The sequence below is a fragment of the Ovis aries genome, chromosome 3 (assembly GCF_016772045.2).
Source record: "Ovis aries strain OAR_USU_Benz2616 breed Rambouillet chromosome 3, ARS-UI_Ramb_v3.0, whole genome shotgun sequence".
NCBI classification, from domain to species: Eukaryota; Metazoa; Chordata; class Mammalia; order Artiodactyla; family Bovidae; genus Ovis; species Ovis aries.
This window is the reverse complement of record NC_056056.1, coordinates 10,415,214-10,439,000: the sequence shown is the minus strand read 5'-3', so window position 1 is coordinate 10,439,000 and position 23,787 is coordinate 10,415,214. Positions and strand designations below refer to the sequence as shown.

At 38.4% G+C, this 23,787-nt stretch overlaps 1 protein-coding gene across 19 annotated transcripts in view; it reads right to left on the bottom strand.

The window, feature by feature from the left end:
* Positions 1-23,787, bottom strand: part of MAPKAP1 (MAPK associated protein 1) — a 240,055-nt gene that overhangs the window by 190,491 nt on the left and 25,777 nt on the right. For 13 of the 19 annotated variants that reach the window (XM_042245202.1, XM_027965752.2, XM_042245206.1 and 10 more), the window contains 3 exons: positions 20,851-21,178; positions 18,364-18,453; positions 3,844-3,992 (listed from right to left, as the gene is read on the bottom strand). In XM_042245202.1, the coding sequence (XP_042101136.1) occupies positions 3,844-3,992; positions 18,364-18,453; positions 20,851-21,109 (498 nt within the window). In that variant the 5' untranslated portion in view covers positions 21,110-21,178. 19 annotated transcript variants of the gene reach the window in all.

The following is a 23,787-nucleotide window of genomic DNA, read 5'->3' as shown; positions in this document are numbered from 1 at the left end:
CAGGAGGTGCATATCTGAACTTCTGGAAGTCTACTGATGATGATAATATTTGTAAACACAGTTTAAACAAAATAGTGATGTCAATGTACTAGCTAAAGCTTCTCAACTAAGTGGTAGTTGAATTTTCATTGAATGAAAAGAAAGAGATACTTTTTAAAATAAGACTTCATTTTTTTAAAAGGTGGAGAGACAGGGCAGAAACCCACATATTTAGGAATACTGAAATCTGCCTGTCACGCCTTCATTGCCTCAGAGCAACTCCCGGTCACACCCAACATTTTCCACATTCAGTGAGATCACAAGGACCAGCACAAAAATTTTCTTATTATCTCACCTCTAAAACAGAGGTTGGTTTTGTTCATTAATCAGAGGTCCTGTTTTTAACAAGCCCAAAGACTTGAGGCAGATGGCTGAGCCTGGTTTTGCCTTGTCCAGCTAAGCATTCCTTAAAACCACTTGCAATCTGTCTTGGTCTGTTTTCAAATGATCAGTAAAGAGAGTTATAAATAACCTACGAATGTAAAACAGGTCATGGATAGCCCTGCCAACTTGCCAAAAAAGATAATATAAACACAGTAATGGTAGCGGTTTAGTCGCTAAGTCATGTCTGACTCTTTGCAACCCTGTGGACTATACTCCACCAGGCTTCTCTGTCCAGGCAAGAATACTGGAATGGGTTGCCATTTCCTTTTCCAGGAGATCTTCCCAACCCAAGGATTGAACCCGGGTCTCCTGCAGTGCAGGCAGATTCTTTACTGACTGAGCTACAAGGGAAGCCAAAAACAGTAATAAACCTGATCAAAAAACCCTTCAAAATTACCATAAAGCCTATGCCTAAGTATGGCCTTCCCTCTCAACTGTATATCTTCAAGAAGTTATCAACCAACCACAATTTTTAAAAAGTAAAATTATTAACCAGCTACAGGAGCCAGAAACTATTTGAAAGTATTCACTTTAATTCAGCGCAGTAGCTAAGAGATGCTTACCCTTGGAATCACTAAAACCAACAACAATTCAGTTTGCACTAACTCTTAAAGATGTCTGCTTAACTCTGATGTAACTGTAAGGCCATACCAAAAACAAAATCCTTTTTTCCAAATCCAACGCTAGTTTAATCATAAGGAGGATTTCACAGCAGTTAGTCTCTTGAGGAAATACATAATTAAGTAGTTTTTTAGCATATTTAATTAGACCCCAAACTCTTTCCTGTCCCTTTCTCTCCCCAATTATGTACCATTTGCCCAAGAGACCTAAGCAACTCAGTTAATTATGTAAATAAGGCAAGAGTCATTCCCAAGAAAAGCATTGTGAATATTTGTAAGGGGGGAAAAACTGTACATATTTTAGTGGCTTTAACAAACCTTTGCAAAAAAAAAAAAGGAACTATCAAAATACATGAGAAACTCTTACATTTGAAGCAAAAACAGGGAGTAATGACAAGATGGTGAATCATTAAAACAGGACACTCATTTCACTTCTTAAATATGAGCTGAATAAAAATAAAATAATTTTAAGTTACAACAGTAACAAAAATTTAGTGCTGAATGTCAAATGATTTATGGGAAGAATCAATCTGGAAATTATTAAAGTCGACTCTCACAGAAAGGCTTTATTATCAAGGGGTTGACATGATCTTAACTCTAGAGGCAGCCATGGTGCTGTTATAACTACTACAATCCCATTATTATGCAATCACAAAATGCTAATTTCATCATTTTGAGGTGTTATTTGAATAGTCATTTTAATTTCTAGGTTACGAAAAGGCTTGACTCAAGTATAATTCTCTATTAATCATTGAGATGTCACTGAATATCATATTGATGCATTTCACAAAGATAAAAGAAAGACTAATTTAATATGTACAGTACAATATCCTTCAAATATTAGCCACTTTCATTACACATCTGCCAAATGCATCAATATTAAATAATAGATGAGAACAAGAGTTTAATTGTGTTTTAGCAATTGTAATATGTAGGATAATAAAAAATATATCATTGTATCACAAGAAAGACTTATCGATATATAAATCTTTCTTAATCAATTGTACAATGGTGATTGGGCCATGCTCACATCCTTTGCTGATTACAAGTACATTTGCTATGACAAAAAACATCAAGAGTTGTAAGTGTAAACACACATCTAGCAAAAATAATTCCTTTGTGACTGAGGAAACGGTTTAGTTTTCGATTCCTTCCTGGCACTTCAGAAATTAGGTATATATAACACACAGAGTTCACAACCTTCGAACAAGTCCAAGTGTAAGTAACTTATAGGAGAATCTAATAGCATAATCAAAATTCTAGAATATTGTATTTTAAAAGATCTGTGCTATTTTGTTGGCAAAGCATTATCACATATTAATTACTCCAGAATTCATTACATCCTCAAACAATGAGATGATAGGAAACAAATAAATTCCAGCCATGTAATCTAATCCCAATAATAACGTCTCACATTTCCAAATGAATCAACTGAAGTATTTCCGAAAAAAAGTCCCCTTCAGCCCAACTCACTGGTTTCCAGAGGCTGACATTCCCGTTCCCTAGGGAGACCCTTCTTTTTGCTGTATTCCACAAGAAGCAGCAGGAGATGGGGGCAGGGGCAGACTGAAGAGAAGCTCTTCACAGGATACAATTTCTAATTTACTACAAGTGCTTTCTGATGTTTTGGGGGGAAAATTCCTGAGCAAATTAGGATTTTATGTTACTTATGCATTTTGTTTCTAGTTTCTGTTCTTCTCTGCCAGCATCAATAACCTCATGTGCCAACGGCCATATATGCTTACTTAAGGAAATGACAACCCACTACAGTATTCTTGCTTGGCAAATCCCATCGGCAGAGGAGGCTGGGGGGCCACAGTCCCATAGGGTGGCAAAGGGTTGGACATGACTTAGATACTAAACAAAAACCCAGTGAAAACATGCTGAATTGTATGAGATGAAAGCGTTTCAAAGTAAAGAACATCACCATGCTCAAAGATGACAACTGATGGAACAGGCATATAACCAGGACTTGAATATGAAAAGTGCAAACATAAGCAAAGAGTTCTATGTTTATTAATTGCAACTGTGCTGAAATAAGACAAATTGTACACAATCCCTCCAGGCAACAAGCTATCACTCAGCACCGCCACGCCACTGACAGACAGCACACATAATGGCAATAAATAAAAAAATCGACTGCTGCAGTTCTGAAAGCCCTGCTCAGTTTGGTGCAGAGACACAGACTGTGGGAATGCAGGAGAGTGGGTGCTCACGTAGAGCTATACTCCACTAAAAATAGTGGTCCTTTTTCTAAAAGGAAAATAAACACACTTTAACTTTACAGACTGTAAATTGTCAGGACAGGAAAAAATTAAGTCATCCTGTACAGCAAGTGTCAAACGAGATTCAATAAAACACTGGAATGCAAAGGAACGTCTTAGAATTCTGAGCAGAAGCTCTAACGTCCACAATTTGTGGAGTTATAATCAAGACTCATACAAGACAATGCAAACTGCCTCCCAGAATCATTGTCAAGGCTTTACCCACAGTTAGACCTTAATTAATCACAACCCAACTAACCCAAACCTGAGAACATAAAACAGGAACACACACATTCCTATCTCGGGACTGTTTCTGTTTTCATCCTCCCAAACATATTACTGTGCAAACAGTAAGCCCAAATCCAGACCTTTTCACACTCTCAGTCTTTGAAAATGTGAGAGACATCCTTTGTTTATTCTGACTTCCTTTTGAAACCTACTTAAATTTAAATCTGATAAAAATAAGAATGACAATACCAATAGTAACTCCATTTAGTCGAGGTGTTACCTGAAGGGATGCGTTCCAGTTTACTTACCTTGCCATCAAATTTGGAGTACTCGTTAAAGGGATTATTCAGCTGCAGGGGGCACTGCTCCAGGCGTACAGATAATATCGACTGCTTCCCAGAATTTGGAGGTTTCTCTTTGAGGGACTTTTTTTCAAACAGTGACTTTAACTCCTGGGCTGTGATACAAGAGGAAGATAAAAACATCTTTGTGATTACAACAGAGAGAGATGGCCTGTGTCCACCTTCCCTAAAGTCTTCCTTGGAACCTTAAGGACATGTTCAGGTCTGATATGTGCAACAGGCCTAACTAACATATACTGTTACGTCTGTGCACTGAACGAGCAGAGCACTGAAATATACATGTAGGTCATGTTCATCAATTTAGAAAGAGGAGGATTTAAGGAAAGGGGCAGAGGTCAGATAATCAACAAAAGGGCTATTCTATAAGAAGAGCATTTCACAGCTGCGAGATCTGAGCTTTGGCCTGGCTTTTGCCACTAACAGATGTGTGATTCTGGACTATTCACTAAACCTCTCTGGACTTGTCAAACCAGATAATCCTGAAGAACTCTCCTCCCTCTAATTTTGAAGTTCTGGTTTTTCAAGGTCACGGTTCACAACTTACCCTTCTCACAGTTCCCAATGTGTACCTAGCACATAATCTGGATGACAAAAATGAAGAAGTGGAAAAGGAAGAGGAGGAAGAGTATTTATAATAACAGTACTTAACATACATTGAGGAAGCCAATGTGTCTCATCTAAACCTCATAACAAACTTATGAGGTAGACACTAGCATTATCTCAATTGTGTCAGTGTGGAAACTGAAGCATAGAATAGTTTGATTAGCGCCTGGTCACACAGCCTGTAAGGAGCAGGGCTAAGATTTGCACCCCACCAAGGCTCTTAGCCATTAGGCACTAATGAACACAGTAGACCTTCAATAAATTTCATTGCATGAATCAATGAATAAAATAATGATTGAAGGAATTCAGATTAAGTTATTAAATCAAAACCTAAAGCACTTCCTCATTAGTGAACCAAGACAAGTTAGTTCCATACCCTCTCAAAGATCATTTACTTCTCTGTATTAATTTGAACGTCATTTAAGGTGATAGCTGGATGATAAGTACATGGGGGTTCATTGTACTTTTTATTTAGGTGATGTTAGAAAATTTCCACACTTAAAGTTTCAAATGAATCAATCTCAAAATGTGCAATAACTAAGTTCAATCCATTCCATTCTTGAGCACAACCAACCTGAACTGAGATCAAACATAATTCTGAAATAGTCACTTAGAACTTTTTAAAAAGGTAACAAGTTATTTTCAACAAATTAGTGGGACAACTTTATCAGATCAGTCCCTATAGATTTATATGGTAAATAAGGAGAAAAGGACCTGTTGCCATGAATGTATAACTAACAGATATTAATCTCTTGATTACATGTACTTACAAATTCAGAATGTGGATTAGATAGCAAAGTCAAAGTGATGTATTTTGTGTGTGTGAATGAATAGTATGCTAGCCTCTTGGGCCCAGAAAATCATTATTTTTTATTTATTTTGCTAATAGTAGCATACATTTCTGAAAACCTCATGCATTTAGTGACCTGCAACAACAAGAAGGCTACTATGATTATCATACGCATGCAAATAATCTGGTATGCCCAGAGAGCGAACCTCCAAATCTAGCCTCCCCGGTCAGCAGAACAATGGAAAGGGAAAGGGAGTCGGCAGATGGACCTCTCAAAGGCCAGGGCAGAATGGACGAGCAATGTATGTAACGCAACACAGAACTGTGCAAGGATAACACCTGCATGATACAGTCCTAAGACTGCGAATCATCCAGATCAACTATTCATAACTGTGATTACCAAACTAGGATCTCACTGAGCACCGTGCTGACTCAGCACTCGAGCGTGAAAATTACGGTGCGCATGTGCGCAGTCTGTGGTAAGGAGTTAGGCGGTGGTGGTTGGTCAGTCGCTAAGCTGTGTCCAACTCTTCTGTGACCCCATGGACTGTAACCCACTGTGTTCCTCCGTCCATTGGATTTTCCAGGCAAGGATATTGAAGTGGATTTCCATTTCCTTCTCCAGAAACGCTACCTTTTAAAAAAGAATTAGATCCTTTTCCCCATGATGTAGGAAGCAAAGGAGGCAGGGGGAAAGTGTCATAGGTTGAGGAGAGAAGTCCAAGTGTGAATTAGTCAGAGAATGGAAGAGTTAATACATTCTCACTTCACACTTAACCCTACTTGACTTTGATAAGTCACAGCTCCTTTCTTCTGGAGCTATTGGTAACTTATCTCTTAGGATCATTGTGGGGACAAGATAAGACACCTGGCATTGTTCCTAGCACCCAGTAGGTTTTTTGTTTTTGCTTTTTCCAATACTTTGTCCACCTGATGCTAAGACATTGATCCTGGGAAAGATTGAGGGCAGAAGAAGAGGGCGACAGAGGATGAGATGGTTGGATGGCTTCACCAACCCAATGGATATGAGTTCGAGCAAACTACGGGAGACAGTGAGGGACAGGGAAGCCTGGCGTGATGTGGTTCATGGGGCTGCAAAGAGTCAGACATGACTTAGTGACTGAACAAGAAGAAATACGTGTTTGATAAAGGATCATTCCTTTCCAAAGTGCAGAAATAAACTTGTTGATTGATTACAGGTAGAACAGCACTTCCAATATTTAAAATACCACTTTAGTAGCAATCTAAAATGTTCTTAAATGTACATTTTAATCTATTGCTATTAATGTATAATTAATAGATATTAATCTGTTGATTAATGTACTTATATATTCCAGAATCTGGATTAGTGTTTCTTGGATTTCACTGCCAAAGGCCCAGGTTTGATCCCTGGTTGGGGTATGAAGATCCCACAAGTGGTGCAGCACAGCCAATAAGATAAAATATGTAGGTAAATGCCATTTTCAGTTCAGTTCAGTCACTCAGTCATGTCCAACTCTTTGTGACCCCATGGACCACAGCAGGCCAGGCCTCCCTGTCCATCACCAACTCCCTGAGTCCACCCAAACCCATGTGTAAAAACTCCAAATACCCTACAAATCCCTTTCAGTTCAGTTCAGTCGCTCAGTCGTGTCCAACTCTTTGTGACCCCATGGACTACAGCAGGCCAGGCTTCCCTGTCCATCACCAACTCCTTGAGCGTGCTCAAATTCATGTCTATCAAGTCGGTGATGCCATCCAACCATCTCATCCTTTGGCATCCCCTATTCCTCCTTCCCTCAATCTTTCCCAGCATCAGGGTCTTTTCAAATGAGATCAGCTCTTTGCATCAGGTGGCCAAAGGATTGGAATTTCAGCTTCAACATCAGTCCTTCCAATGAACACCCAGGACTGATCTCCCTTAAGATGGACTGGTTGGATCTCTTTGCAGTCCAAGGGACTCTCAAGAGTCTTCTCCAACACCACAGTTCAAAAGCATCAATTCTTTGGCACTCAGCTTTCTTTATAGTCCAATTCTCACATCTGTACGTAACCACTGGGAAAACCATAGCCTTGACTAGATGGACCTTTGTTGGCAAAGTAATGTCTCTGCTTTTTAATATGCTGTCTAGGTTGGTCATAACTTTCCTTCCAAGCAGTAAGCGTCTTTCAATTTCATGGCTGCAATCACCATCTGCAGTGACTTTGGAGCCCAGAAAAATAAAGTCAGGCCACTGTTTCCCCATCTATTTGCCATGAAGTGATGGGACCAGATGCCATGATCTTCGTTTTCTGAATGTTGAGCTTTAAGCCAACTTTTTCACTCTGCTCTTTCACTTTCATCAAGAGGCTCTTTAGCTCTTCTTCAGTTTCTGCCATAAGGGTAGTGTCATCTGCATATCTGAGGTTATTGATATTTCTCCCGACAATGCTGATTCCAGCTTGTGCTCCCTCCAGTCCAGTGTGTCTCATGATGTACTCTGCATATAAGTTAAATAAGCAGGGTGACAATATACAGCCTTGACGTACTCCTTTTCCTATTTGGAACCAGTCTGATGTTCTATGTTCAATATCACGGTAATTCAAGCCTATGCCCCAACCAGTAATGCTGAAGAAGCTGAAGTTGAACAGGTCTATGAAGACCTACAAGACCTTCTTGAGCTAACACCGAAAAAAGATGTCCTTTTCATTACAGGGGACTGGAATGCAAAAGTAGGAAGTCAAGAAACACCTGGAGTAATAGGCAAATTTGGCCTTGGAGTACAGAATGAAGCAAGGGAAAGGCTAATAGAGTTCTGCCAAAAGAATGCACTGGTCATAGCAAACACCCTCTTCCAACAACACAGGAGAAGACTCTACACATGGACATCACCAGATGGTCGACACTGAAATCAGATTGATTATATTATTTGCAGCTCTATACAGTCAGCAAAAACAGATGGAGAAGCTCTATACAGTCAGCAAAAACAAGACCGGGAGCTGACTGTGGCTAGGATCATGAACTCCTTATTGCCAAATTCAGACTGAAATTGAAGAAACACCATTTTACAAAAGTAAAAACTAAACTGTGGTGATATAAATCAGAATAGTAATTGCCTTTGGGCAGTGGATTAACTAAAAAGAGGCACGAGGGAACTTTCTGGGTTACAGAAATGCTACATATTTGACTGGAATGCTAGTTACCCAGGTGTGTATGTTGGCAAAAGTCATCAAACATTTAACACTTGTATATTTCAATGTATGTAAGCATACCTCAATAAAAAATATATAAATAGGGAAAACTTAAATAAGTAAATACCCTTGTATGCTGATAACTTCTAAATGATTATTTCTAAATACTCACTAAAATTACAAACTTGCATATTCAACTTTCTATTTCACTCCTCTACCTGGTTGGCTGATGGCATCTCAAACTTTTCATGTCTTTATATAACCAACCTCTTGATCTTTCCACTAACCTGCCCCTTCCACAATCAACTTCTCAGTTAATGGCAACTCTGTTCTGCCAGGAAAAAAACTTAAGTGTCATTCCACTTTTCTCTTTCACACTTTATCTATCAAGAGAAACTTTAGAAGATATTCAGAACCACCTATGGCTATGGAAGCTGGATTATTACCACCATCTTCAAACTGGTCTTGTTTCCACATTTTCCTCCCCAACTCAACCCAGAGCCAGCCAATGACTTTTTAAAAATATGAGTTATAAACTTCAGAATAAGAAAATGGATAAATCTGATGCTATAAAAATAAAAACTTCCTAATTATATAGTCTCAAAGTAGAGAAGACATTGATCAACAACCCTATAGAAAAATATACAATATATAATATCCACAGAAGAAACTCAAAACTCTTAAACAAATGGAAAGATGTGCAACCACATTCATAATAAGAGATACACAAATATCATACTGATACCACTGCACTTCTATCAGATTGGCAGAAATAAAAAATGTTAAGGCTACGAGGAAATAGACACTAGAGGGAATGCAAAAGAGTAAATTCTCAATGAAGGGGGAATGTGGGAATGTCCAAGAAAACCATATATTTACCTCTTGACCCAGCAATATCACTTTCAGGATCTGATCCTAGGGATACTAGCAACAAAACAAAACTCATATGTGGGAGGCTTTTCACTGCAGTGCCATCTACAACAGCAGAAGCCTGAAAACTATCAAATATCCCTCCACAAGGGCCTTTGTGGCTAAACTATGACACATTCACATCATGAAACCTATCTCCATAGATTGCTCCAGAGTAATTCTCAGGGTATGTTGTTGACTGAAAAATCTGTTGCATAAAATAGGGTGTATTATGCTATCTTTAATTTTAAAAAAGGGGATACAAATGTGAATATGTTTATATATAGTTGTAAGTGGACAGGAAAGCCAAAACCTTTTTTAAAATGACTAAAAGAATAGAAGATAAAGATTGAAGCTAGATTTCTCTTCTTTTATGTATTTAACTCTGGAACCACACAAATGTTTTCCGTAATTAATAAAGGAAAATGCAACCTCAAAAAATAAAGCAAAATGAAATACATGAACCTAAGTGTAGTATTTAGTTGGTAGTTTAACTACAAAGAGAGGAATTATTTTAAGTAACTTTATCACAGAGCAACATGACTGTATTTCCTAGTGGAATGTATTAAAAAGATAAAAAAAAATTCTTAAAATGTTCTCACTAATCATGTTACTAATTATATTCATATTTCAATTCTGGAACCCAGATTGTCAGCAAGAGAAAAGATACATGAACATAAAATCAAAACAATTAAGTAGAAATTCCTAAATTTGGATTGGAATTATCAGCATTAACTCACAATGTATTCTCTCTTTAAAATCTTATTTTTTTCTGAGCTCTACTCCATGAAAAGGCCTATTTAAAAAAAAAAAAAATCAATCCAGCGAGCACCCCTAGAGCTCACTTGTGGTCTCTCAATGGCATTTACCACTAAAAAGAATCAAGACTCCCAGGAGAAATGACTGATTCCAAATGGGGGGAAGAAAATGGGCAAGATGAACCTGCAACATCTGGTTACACAAGAAAGCAAGGAAGCTATGAAAGAGTACTGGAACAGTGTCAAAAGAAGCTAGAAGCAAATGTGAAGGGACTCACTATACAAAAGGACAACATTAGCATAAAAAAGAATAACTGCAATGAACAGAAAAATATAATTTATGCTTAAAGCCCATGAGTGGATAACGATACAAAAGGAAAAAAACCCTCATTGGTCACCTATACAGGATGCTAAGGAATAAACTCTTCATCCTGAAAACTACTAACAAAGGGAAAGAATCAAGCATTTATCCTACCTTTCTTGTAGGAACTATACCTGAGGGTGGCCAAATAATAGATATGGGAAAGTTCTTTATATAAAACTTGTTAAAAAATTAAGAAAGACTGATAAAGTCAGAAATCACTATTCCACAACTAAAGAAAGCTAAGCGCCAAAGAATTGATGCTTTTGAACTGTGGTGTTGGAGAAGACTCTTGAGAGTCCCTGGGACAGCAAGGAGATCCAACCAGTCCATCCTAAAGGAGATCAGTCCTGAATGTTCACTGAAAGGACTGATGCTGAAGCTGAAACTCCAATACTTTGGCAACCTGATGCAAAGAACTGACTCATTTGAGAAGACCCTGATGCTGGGAAAGATTGAAGGCAGGAGGAGAAGGAAACAACAGAGGATAAGATGGTTGGATGGCATCACTGACTCAATGGACATGAGTTTGACCAAGCTCCAGGAGTTGGCGATAGACAGGGAAGCTGGCACGCTGCAGTCCATGGAGTTGCAAAGAGTCAGATATGATTGAGCAAATGAAGTGAACTGAATGAAAGAATCTGGACTTCCCAAATGGCTCAGAGGTAAAGAATCTGCCTCCCAGTGCAGGAGACCTGGGCTCAATCTCTGGGTAGGGACGATTTCCTGGAGAAGGAAATGGCAACACACTCCAGTATTCTTGCCTGAAGAATCCCATGGACAGAGAAGCCAGGCAGGCTACAGTCCATGGGGTCACAAAAAGTCGGACACTACTGAGCATGCATGCAATGATCATGAATCTAGTGATGCTCATCAATGGCCACTAAAATCAACAGACGAGAGGCTGATGGGAGTTATTTAATAATGAACGGACAACACCTGATTCTACCATCAATCTTATCACAAACAAAAAGAACCAAGACAACATTCCATGTTTCCTAAAATGATGCAATAGAAAATACAGATCAGTATGAACACAGCAGTCTTACCAAAAACCAAACTTCAATCTGAGTAATTTTCCAGATCCAACCACCAGTTTATAGGAAATAAAGAGGACAGAGGAACATATTAAATGAGATTGTGGGGATATGATTAGCAAAAGCCAGAATGCAGAAAATTCTATGGGACAAAAGACCCAGTTTCTTTAACAAATAAACTACAGAATAAAAAGCTGGAAATGAATCCAAATCTGTAGATTACAAAGGAAATGAGACATGTTACCCAAAAGTAATGTGTGGACCTTAGATCTAGACCTGAACAAATGAAATGGGTCGGGGCGGGGCGGGGGGGGGTGTTGAAACAAGGAAATATTTGATAACTGTAAAGAATTCCTGCTCACTTTTAGGAGAACAGTGGTAGTGCAGTTTAAGTACACATTAAAAAACACGTAAGTATTTATATGACAGCAAGGATTTGCATAACAATAATCTCGGAGGAAAGGGTAAGTGAACATGTAAGTGATGTGAGAAGAGACATATATTACTAAAACTGCTGAAGCTGGGCGATGGGCAAGGCGGGTTCATGACACCATTCTCCCTACTTTTGCATATGTTTGAAAAGGTTCTTCTTTGTTTCTGTGTCTGAAATTTCTTATAATAAATAGTTGTTTTACAGGAAATTTAAGCTAGGAAAAAGAAACTAAGTCACATATCATACCAGAACTCTGATCAAATCACCTCACCCAGGTCCTTACAGAACCATCTGTGATCAGATCTCCCATGGCTTACTTCTCCGACCCCACTTCCCCTTCTCACTGTGCTCTAACCAACAGGTATCCTTCCTTGCTTTTCCACCAGTATATCAGTCTCATTTCCACCCCAGGACCTTTGTACTTGCTGATCCCTCATCTTAGAACACTCATCTCCCATTACCTGCCTGGCTCACTCCCTCACTCCTTCAGATCTCTGCTCAAACATCACCTTCCTCATGTGGCCTTCCCTGATGACCCCATATAAAACAGCAAAATCCCCTGCCTAGCACTCTTTATCACCATGAGCTAGATAATATTTTTCTCTGTGCCACTTATCCCATTCTGACATAAGACATACTGTCTGTTAACTCTTTCTCCCCAACAAGCTCCATCAGAGGAGAGATTTTGCCGCCTGTTTACTGCTGTACCTTTTAGGCCTATAACAGTGCATAACTGCCTTTGTGTACTGTCAGTTCAGTTCAGTTCAGCCACTCAGTCATGTTCGACTCTTTGCGATCCCATGGACTGCAGCACGCCAGGCCTCCCTGTCCATCACCAACTCCCAGAATTTATTCAAATTCACGTCCATTGAGTTGGTGATGCCATTCAACCATCTCATTGTCTGTCGGCCCCCTCTCCTCCTGCCTTCAATCCTTCCCAGAATCAGTTCAGTTCAGTTGCTCAGTCATGTCCGACTCTTTGCAACCCCATGAACTGCAGCACGCCAGGCTTCCCTGTCCATAACCGACTCCCAGAGTTTACCCAAACTCATGTCCATTGAGTTAGTTATGCCATCTAACCATCTCATCCTCTGTCATCCCCTTCTCCTCCTGCCTTCAATCTTTCCCAACATCAGAGTCTTTGCAACTCAGTCAGCTCTTCGCATCAGGTGGCCAAAATACTGGAGTTTCAGCTTTAACATCAGTCCTTCCAATGAACACCTCGGACTGCTTTCTTTTAGGATGGACTGGTTGGATCTCCTTGTAGTCCAACGGACTCTCAAGTCTTCTCCAACATCACAGTTTAAAAGCATCAATCCTTCGGCACTCAGCTTTCTTTACAGTCTAACTCTCACATCCATACATGACTACTGGAAAAGCCTTGACTAGATGGACCTTTGTTGACAAAGTAATGTCTCTACTTTTTAATATGCTGTTTAGAAAGTGAAGTAGCTCAGTCACATCTGACTCTTTCTGACCCCATGGACTGTAGCCTACCAGGCTCTCCCCTCCTTGGGATTCTCCAGGCAAGAGTATTGGAGTGGGTTGCCATAACTTTCCTTCCAAGGAGTAAGCATCTTTTAATTTCATGGCTTCAATCACCATATGCAGTGATTTTGGAGCCCAGAAAAATAAAGTCAGCCACTGTTTCCCCATCTATTTGCCATGAAGTGATGGGACCAGATGCCATGATCTTCGTTTTCTGAATGTTGAGCTTTAAGCCAACTTTTTCACTCTGCTCTTTCACTTTCATCAAGAGACTTTTTAGTTCTTCTTCACTTTCTGCCGTAAGGGTGGTGTCATCTGCATATCTGAGGTTATTGATATTTCTCCCAACAATGTTGATTTCAGCTTATGCTTCCTCCAGCCCAGCATTTCTCATGATGTACTCTGCATATAAGTTAAATAAGCAGGGTGACAATATACAACCTTGACGTACTCCTTTTCCTATTTGGAACCAATCTGTTGTTCCATGTCCACTTCTGACTGGACCTGCATACAGGTCCAGTATGCTTCCTGACCTGCATACAGATTTCTCAGGAGGCAGGTCAGGTGGTCTGATATTCCCATCTCTTTCAGAATTTTCCACAGTTGTGGTGATCCGCACAGTCAAAGCCTTTGGCATACTCAATAAAGCAGAAGTAGATGTTTTTCTGGAACTCTCTTGCTTTTTTGATGATCCAGCAGGTGTTGGCAATTTGACCTCTGGTTCCTCTGCCTTTTCTAAATCCAGCTTGAACATCTGGATGTTCATGGTTCACATACTGTTGAAGCCTGGCTTGGAGAATTTTGAGGATTACTTTGCTAGCGTGTGAGATGAGTGCTATTGTGTAGTAGTTTGAGCATTCTTTGGCAGTGCCTTTCTTTGGGATTGGAATGAAAACTGACCTTTTCCAGTCCTGTGGCTACTGCTGAGTTTTCCAAATTTGCTGGCATATTGAGTGTAGCACTTTCACAGCATCATCTTTTAGGATTTTAAATAGCTCCACTGGAATTCCATCACCTCCACTAGTTTTGTTTGTAGTGATGCTTCCTAAGGCCCACTAGACTTCACATTCCAGGGTGTCTGGCTCTAGGTGAGTGATCATGCCATTGTGATTATCTGGATCATGAAGATCTTTTTTGCATAGTTCTTCTGAGTATTCTTGCCACCTTTTCTTAATATCTTCTGCTTCTGTTAGGTCCATACCATTTCTGTTCTTTACTGTGCCCAACTTTTCATGAAATGTTCCCTTGGTATTTCTAATTTTCTTGAAGAGATCTCTAGTCTTTCCCATTCTATTGTTTTTCTCTATTTCTTCCTGTGTACTGTAGGAGCTAAATAAATATTTGTTGAATGAATAACTCTGTATCAGACAAGCAGACAAAGTAGTTGTGGGGAGAGGGAACAGAACAGGAGGAGGAAGGAGAGATCAGATGAGCACAAAATAGCATAAGACTGGGAACGGTCCCAGAGCTCTTCCTCCTGGTTCTAAGCCATTCATAAGGCACAGCTGTGCTTCCTGAATTACTCGAGTTCACGTTGCTCTTCAACTTTAACTTCACTTGCTTTTCATTATCAGCCACTGGAAGTTGTTTGTTTTTTTTAAATATAGAAGCTTTGGCCTTTTCTGAACCCTACCTGCAGCTGACAGAGAGAGAAGGAAAGGCGCAAGGGAACATCAAAGACCCTTCAATACCCAAAGCGCCCAGAGCAGCTCCTTTCTGCCTGCAGTATGGGACAGAAGGGGAAAGAGCAGACAGACTACAGTCTCTGCAGTCGGAATGCCCAGGGCGAGAATTCTGACTTTGCCATTTACCACTTGTAAGTGACTTGGGAAAGTTACTCAGCACCTCTGTACTCGTCTTCTCACCAGTAATATAGAAATATTAACAACTAATCTGTTCTACTTGCATGAAGTCAACTTAGTGGGTGGCGTATAATCCAGTGGTGCTCAGAGCTGGTTACCCATTAGATTCACCCAGTGAGCTTCTGAAAAATACAGATTTGTGGACCCCAACCTCTATCTACTCCATCAGGAATTCCACAGACAGGGCCTAGAAATGCATACAGATGTCATTATAACACTTTTGGATGCATTTCTGACTTTTATATAGCCACTGCACCTGGGAACTATTGCTATATAACAAAAGTTATATAAAGAAAACCAGGAATATTCATAAGTAACTGATATAAAGTACATTATTATTTTAAGCTATTATTTAACCTTACATGTAACCTTACATGTAGCCTTGAATTCCACTAGACTTCAAACTTTTTGAGGACGAGAATCATATATTTCCCGCAGCACCGAGCGGTGAATTACTATGTACACAGAAGCTGTGGAAGAAACACTTGTTAAATGACTCAATGAGTAAGAGTATTGACTAATTTTGTAAGTAATATAAAACACCATTTTAAAACAATAAAATTAAAAATACTAGTCCTTGATTTGACATTATTCCTGACAATGCTGTCTTCCAATGACATTGGCTTCAGATTTATCCATGCAGTTTTAGTTACAGAAACACTAAAAGGATCTTACTATAAGGTATTACGTTTATCACATGGTCTTGTGGCACACACGTCAATATGTTCATGAAGAACTTCGAGGTATGGACCAGATGGCTTCTAGGATCCTTCCAACTCCTCTATAGAAAGGCTGCATTTAGGCAGTGTCTTAAAGAATGGACTGGACGCAGACAGAATAATTATGGGAAAAGAACACTGCAGGGGAGATCATCACATTCACAATGATGATTCTTCTAGTGGGGAATGAAGTAAAACAAAGATAAGGAAAAACAGATGAAAGGATTTTCAATAAAATGTAATTAGCATAAAAAGAGTGAGTAAATGAATGATAACACAGCCAAAATTCCCAATTAAAATAAAAATGATTTGGTCATGGCATTTCTTGCCAAAAGAGAATATGCGTTTGAGAGATGTGTGAAAACAGAATGGCTGCTCCGTTTGCCAGGGAGATGTTTAGTGGACTGAGGACTCCACTTTTCTAACCATTTCAGAATATCTGGGTGTAAGTCTGTGGTAACGATAGAACCCAGCTTAACAGAAAATTCAAAGGGATTCCTTTGAATTTTGACGAGGAATAACCACCAGGCAGGCTACTGGTCTGGCCAGGATCAAGGTCAACATTTCAAAGCATGGGCAGGCACTTTAAAGAGCCTTTCCAGAATTAAGATCTCAGGGTCAATTATTGAAATCTCTGAGACGGAAATAAGAAGGAAAGAAACTGAGGGAGAGAGAAATGGACAGTGTGGTTTAAACGAAAGCAAACAGGGGACTATTTATTTATGCCTCCAGCACATTTTGTGAAACACTGAACAAAAGTTAGAGAGGATTTGACTTTAAGGAGTGGGTGATGGCAGTATTAAAATTTATTAGATGTATCTCTAATTATTAGATTATTAAACGCATCAAAATATAGGTTGAAGAAGTTATTTCTCACATTATGAAAGGTGTTAATGCTGTTATATTTCAGATGCTTTACTCCTCTATTTATTACTTTATTTTTTAATGATTGTTATAAGATATGGAAGTAAAGATGGCAAAGCAAAGGGTAGCTGGAGAGCTGGGCTTACTAAACTGGCTCTGAACTCATTAAGAAGTAATAAATAGGAAACATACTTAAGATATACAAAAATTTTGAAGAAAGTAGAAAAGATAAATGATAGAAAGATTTCCCAGGTTGTGCTAAATACAACAGAGAGAAGTATTAACTAGATCAACAGAAAAGGCCAGTCTGGAGAGATCTTTAAAATATCAGGGCAAAACTAAAAAGATATTCAAGGAGAATTACAGGTAGTCACAGAAGTGAGATACAAGGAGAAAGAAGTGGATGAGATTTCTGGTTCTACACAGTCATCATTTACAAGCAATCATTAAGAAAATCATACCCAATGAACACTCCTGGGTTTATAATCATAGTAGGAGAAAGCAACAACCACTTTATATGTTGTGGTTTAGCAGAAAGAGACTGGGCTTGAGATAGAGCTAGATACAAAACATGACTCTACTGCACTACCACTTCCTAGCCTTGTAAATTCTGCAAGTTAAGTCCCTGTGACCTTCTGTTTCACTCGTTAACAATGGCAATGAAACTTACACCTTATAGAAGCATTCACTGGAGGTAATGCACATAAGGTACTCACCACAGCACTCGGTAGGTGCTGCTATTACTGCGATAATCATGAATATTATTAGCTTCATAAATATTATGTAGCAAAGGAGTCAGTCAACAAAAATTGACTGGTCACATATTATACACCAGGGTAGTAGTGCGAGGTATGAAGAAAATTGAAAGATAGACTGTGGACACTTATTTGAAAGGAGAGAAAAAGAGACAGTCCAGGAAACATGATAAAACATTAGAAAATATTTTAATAGCATTCAACTGTATAATTTTTTTAGAAGTCTTCTCTTCTTGAAGTTTTGAAAATACATCAATGGTCAGCTTTTTAATATACATACCACAGGAACACATTCTGGAAATGCTGATACCAGCAACATAATGGTTTGTAAGCTAAAGGAAAAGAATTAGTGTATAAGCAAAAAAGGCTGTTACTAGGGTCACTAATCCATGGGAAAGTCCAGGTTAGAACTGCCAGGAGGAATCTATAATCTCGAGGCCCATCTAAACCACAGGTACACCTTGGCTCTAAGAACAAGGTACCAGCACAACAGTTTCTACAAAATGTGCCCTGCACTCATGAATTCCTGTCCCCCAGAACAAAGAGTAGCCAAAAAGACAAGACCTAAAGAACACACAGAGGGCCAAGGCACCCAAGTGAAAGAGTTCAAAGCTCAAAACATAAGAGGTAGCAGTCTACAGTATGTAAAAGGATGAATTAAAAATAGAAACTCTTACATAATAATATAAACTAAAGATATAAATCTCAAATTAACAATTAAAATTATTTTGATTTACCTGATTGCTTAGAATTTCTTTCTTTCCACTGAATATTTTTGCATTTGATCTGGTTTTGTCTCTCTTTTCGGAGTCGTTCTAATCTTTGAGCTTGAAAAGAAATATTATAACTATAAGTTTGTCAATGAAAGTTTACTATAAACAAAGACATAATTAACTACCTTTATATGAATAAAGATGTTTTATATTGCATATGTAGGGAAAAAGTCATAAAATTTTAAAGGTGGCACCCCTGAAAAGCAAATACCAACAAAAACATGAAAATATTCTTGATTTATAATTGAAATTAGAGGATATAAAACATTAATAGAGATCATAAAGATAGTATTAACATGGAAGAGAATAATAAAATGTGAAAACTTCTGTGATTAATATGACATTTCATTATATAAATCATTAATAACGGTCTTAAAGGAATTTTAATGCACAAATGAACTGAAGTGAATATTACATTACAGGAATAAAATTACTGTTATGAATTACTCTACCCGTTTCAAAAATTAAAGATAAATGAACTCAGACTAGACTATTAAAGTTTTAAATATAAAATCCTTTATCTAAAAATCATGAAAATTATAAAATGTCAAAGCTATATAAATTAGCATAGCTTTTCTTCAGTGGGCTGAAACAGTTTATAGGTAGTAAAATAAATGATTTGTATCTTTGTAACATTAGTCAAATCTTAAAAAGAATAATTTTTCTTATACAAAATTTTAAGATATGCTGAAAGGATTAAAAAGTAAATTCCTTGGTCATCGAATACCCCACAATCTTAATTAATTATTAGCATCTAAGTGCTAGCTTAAGAAATTCCAACAACAAAAACAAAAGCATCACCTAAAATTATGCATTTGTGATTATACTACGATTGGCTGCTCAACCTTCAAAAGTCAGTTAACTGGATCTTTTGAAGAAATACCGTACAGCAAACAATGCTGTCCAGCACGTGGAGACTACAATGGAAAAGAAAGTCACAGCTTATGCCACCTCTTCATATTAGGTTCCTCTTGCTAATCTTCAACTTCCTATCCTGGCCCAATGCTAATAAAAATAAATAAATAAAATAAAGTTTTCTTTCAACCACTTTCAAGGTAGGAAATCTTACATTCCTGCCTTAGCATTGTGGCAGTGAAACACTGAAACAGATCTTGCAAAAATTAAACTATGCTGGCAAAAACATTCTGACAGTGTCACTCGATCGAACCCAACTCCACAGCAGCAAAATACATTCGACTGCAATTAATAAATTTGAAGGGTACAGCCAAAGTATTATAATCATAAAGCTCTCAATTTAGCAGCATGCTCCTACTAAATCCATTCAGCCTGTCATAAAAGATATCTCAATAACTTGCAAGGAAGTCAGTTTCAACTAGAGAACTGCGAACCAATGGTTCGAAATTATATTCAAACCTTCACTCGAATCCTATTTTGCTTAAAGTTCCTTTGGATACTGGGAAATGCTATTAATTATTTTCATCACAAGAGCAAATTATTCTTTGTATTGACAGATGTCGCAGAACGCTGAATTCTGAACCAAAACCTTAACATGCTTTTTAGTGTAAACTGTATCCTGTTCTACCAGCAGTACTCCTTTCCATCCATTTTAGATATGGACTATGAAAATTAACATGCAAATATTTTCAGGGTTCTACTATATATCCCACATTACTTTCCCTGGGAGTTAGCAGGTTACTGCCACTTATTAGGAGATTATATTTTCTGATTATCTAAATAAAAAAATTATCTCATAGAATACCATCATATTAAAACAACTACACTGTATAGTCTAAATAGTTGATCTACGTAAAGGACTTCATCACATACCCCTTGAAATGCTCCCCAAAACCATAAGCTGGAAAAGGGGAATGAATTTTTAAAAGCTAATGACTAAATATACCTATGCTAAAACTGAGCATTTTCAGGCCACGAATACCAAAGGGTAGAGAGATCAACTAAATAATGTATCAAAAACGGGGGCACCTTTTCTCATCTCAACTCCCAAGTAGGACTTCCAACTAAATGCGGCCTTAACAGCCGGCTGTCTCCCTCCAATCCGCCACCCAGTACGATTCCTCCAAGGGCGAGAACTGTCTCAGACAGCGCAATCCTTGTCTGGCCAGCTCTCTTTATCACGTAACCTGAACCCTGCCTACTGGTAATAGTGTAGCTCTGGTAAAGATCCTCAAGACAGTCCACTTCCCTGTCTACATGGTGACTTTTTAGAACAGAATCTCGAACATTTCTCTCATAGTCAACTTTTTCACCTACTCCTCCTCTGTCTGCTTCCTCTAACAGCGTCATTCCAGAGACTCTCAGCACTCAGTCGAAGAGATGGAGAGATGCCTTAGACTGTTAGTGTAATACACTCATGTTCCTATCAATACAGAGTAACTTTTCCCATTAAACTTATTCCAACATTACGCATTATTCTATAAGACTGTTTACTGATTTAAAGCTCAGAAGACAGGACTAAAAGGCAATGTTTACCTGTATTTGAGCGTCTTCTAATACCAAAGTCCCAACTTGAGGTAATATCGACCGACTGGGCGTACACATAGCCCTGAGTCTCACCATTGCTTCCCTGAATTTCTGACCCACTGTCTCCAGGCATTGAAGGAGGATGAATCTTCTCTAGGTCAACATCATGATCAATGAGAACCATCTCACACATTCCTGTGTCATCACTGGTCACATGTGACTGTCGAATATGAGCTAGAATGATAGTTGGATTGTCCAAGAAGGCCATCCTTTCTGTGGGCCAATTTCCTTAAAAGGCTATTTTCTCCTCTTCATATTGTTTCACGGGCTCAACTACCTAGAAACATGATGCACACAGCAACATTTAAGAATAAGGCAGAGAATGACTGAATCATTTTTCAAACAAATTCAATGTGGTAAAAATGCTACCTTGAAAATCAACATTTATCCCTGTAGCTAGGAGCTTAAAAGGATTAAGTCTAAGCTGAAAGGAAATCCTTATAAGCACTAGGGGCTACTGCTCTAGTCAATGAGCTCTCCATGGTATCAGAGAAGATGGCTTGCTCTTTTACAAAACAAATAACAGTAACTCCTTAGTCAGCCCACTCAAAGCACATAACTACTGTTAAAACAATAAATTTCCCTTTCTTTCTCCCTTCATTCCCATGTAGTCTTCTCATTACTTTATAAGGTCATGGGGGAACAAGCTGTATTTTCCTCAAATGACGTGCTAAAGTATGAAACTGTATTTCTTCAGTTTATATTCCCCTCTCCTGTCATAGTTGTGAAATGTCTAAAAGGGCACAGACATGCTTTCTGAGTTACCAGGAATTTTACAAAAATGTACCATCAAACTTATTTTGTTCAATACATACATTTTCCTTCCTTCTGATTCAAGATAGTATTGTGCTTTTAAAATAAAACTTATTAATCAAACTTGTCTGCTACCAGATTAATTTCTTATTTTAGAAACCTAATTATAAGAACTGCTTCCTGAATCCTGTTAAAACTGTAATGATGTTTATTCTGGGAACAAAACGGTACCTCCTCAGTTAAATGGGAATACTCAACAAGGAAGATATTACAGGACAGTAGTTAGGAACCTAAGGGCTTAGAGGTAGAACTGGGTTCAGATCCTGGCCCTATCACTTGTTAGCCACGTGAACTTGGTCAAAGTAGCTTTAACCTCACTGAGCCTGTTTTCTTTCATTTATAAAATGGAGATGATGTGGGGATGAAAGGATATACAGAAGATTATGTGGGTAAAATGCTTAAAAGAATAACTGGTACATAATTAAAAATTAGCTGCTCTTAATAATGATGATGGTAAAACTATCATTACCAATTTCAATGTTCAATTCTTCTTGAACATGAACTAAAATATGTCAACAATTTATCCTTTTCTCATAAGTACATAGCAGGTAAAAATAAGTGTGTTTCCTTTGTAACAGGACTCTGCAGGTCATTTGAGTCACCTTTCTGCTCCTCTAACCAGTTAGGAAGTGCAAGGAATGTGAAAGCCAGACTGAATACATTCTCAGGAACAGTCCTGATAGATATATATTCTTAGAAGGACCTAGAACACCATGGTTTTGTCATTTGTTTCTTCTGGAAATGGAACATGGGAAATCTAGTTAACAAATTACTTCAGCTAACTGAAATTTTAACATTTTCTATCTGGCAACATATCATTCTATTAACATCACTTGGTGGATCTTAAAGACACTGAGAGGAAGTTTAACTAAGGAGCATCTCTAATCAAGTGAATTATATTCATCTTCATTTTTTCCCTTAAATATGCACTAAGTACTTATTTTACACAGAAGCTAATGGGAAATGCAAAGATAAGGTAAGGCTGAGTCAAAAAGTTTATACCCTAATATAGACCTAGTATATCTCCTAATATCATGGGATTCTTCTAAGTGTCAAATTTCTGAGACACTTAGTCTCAGAAACATTAATGTCAGCCCACGACTTTAAGTGTAATAATCAGAAAAAATTACAGAAATAAAGGGGAGCATTTAAGTTTCACTTGTAAAAATAAGAACTTCTTATACAACAACAAAGAGATGTATATAACCATAGAATCAGGTATGACAGTATTTGTTTTGTAACAGAACCACAGAATCACAGATCAAGAACACTTCATCTTTGTAGCAATCACGATAAGCATCTTCCCCATGAAAGTAAGGCAACAAGGCACCAGCACAGGGGCAGGTGTTTTTAACTTCATATTGACTAGTTCGCCCCTGTAAAAACAAAGGGCTTCAGTGAGAAGCCACACTTTTAATGGGTATTCTGACACCAAAAGGGCTTCCCAGGTGGCCCAGTGGTAAAGAATCCTCCTGCCGATGCACAAGTCGCAGGAGATGTAGGTTCAACCCCTGGGTTGAGAAGATCCCCCAGAGTAGGAAATGGCAACCTATTCTAGTATTCTTGCCTAGAGCCTGGAGGCCCACAGTCCATGGTGTTGCAAAGAGTCAGACACAACTGAGCATGCGCGTGTACTGGCACCAAAAAGCCCAAGCACAAAGCAGCAAAAGTACACTGGCGTATCTTCAACAGGACCGTTCTCAGGAAGATGAATCTGTTCCATCACCTCTTCTGGAGAAGTTATGGGCAAACACTTCTGAAGGCACATATCAACTCCCTAACTGTCCTAACAGAACAGAGGCCCCCAAAACACCCTATTATGAGCAGATATCTTCTCTACTAGTATACACTATGGCTTCCTACAATGAGGAATCTATATGTATCATTCAACAAATATTTATTCAGTGCCAGTTCTGACAGGGAACTCTGAACTATCCCGAAAAGCATGCTTTCTACCACCTTTGACATGTACTTGAGGATTTAGACTGAAAGTTCTATAAGGTCAGGGGCCATGATACCATATCCTTTCTGGCAACAAAGCAGTTTACACACAACAGGAATTCAATAAATGTT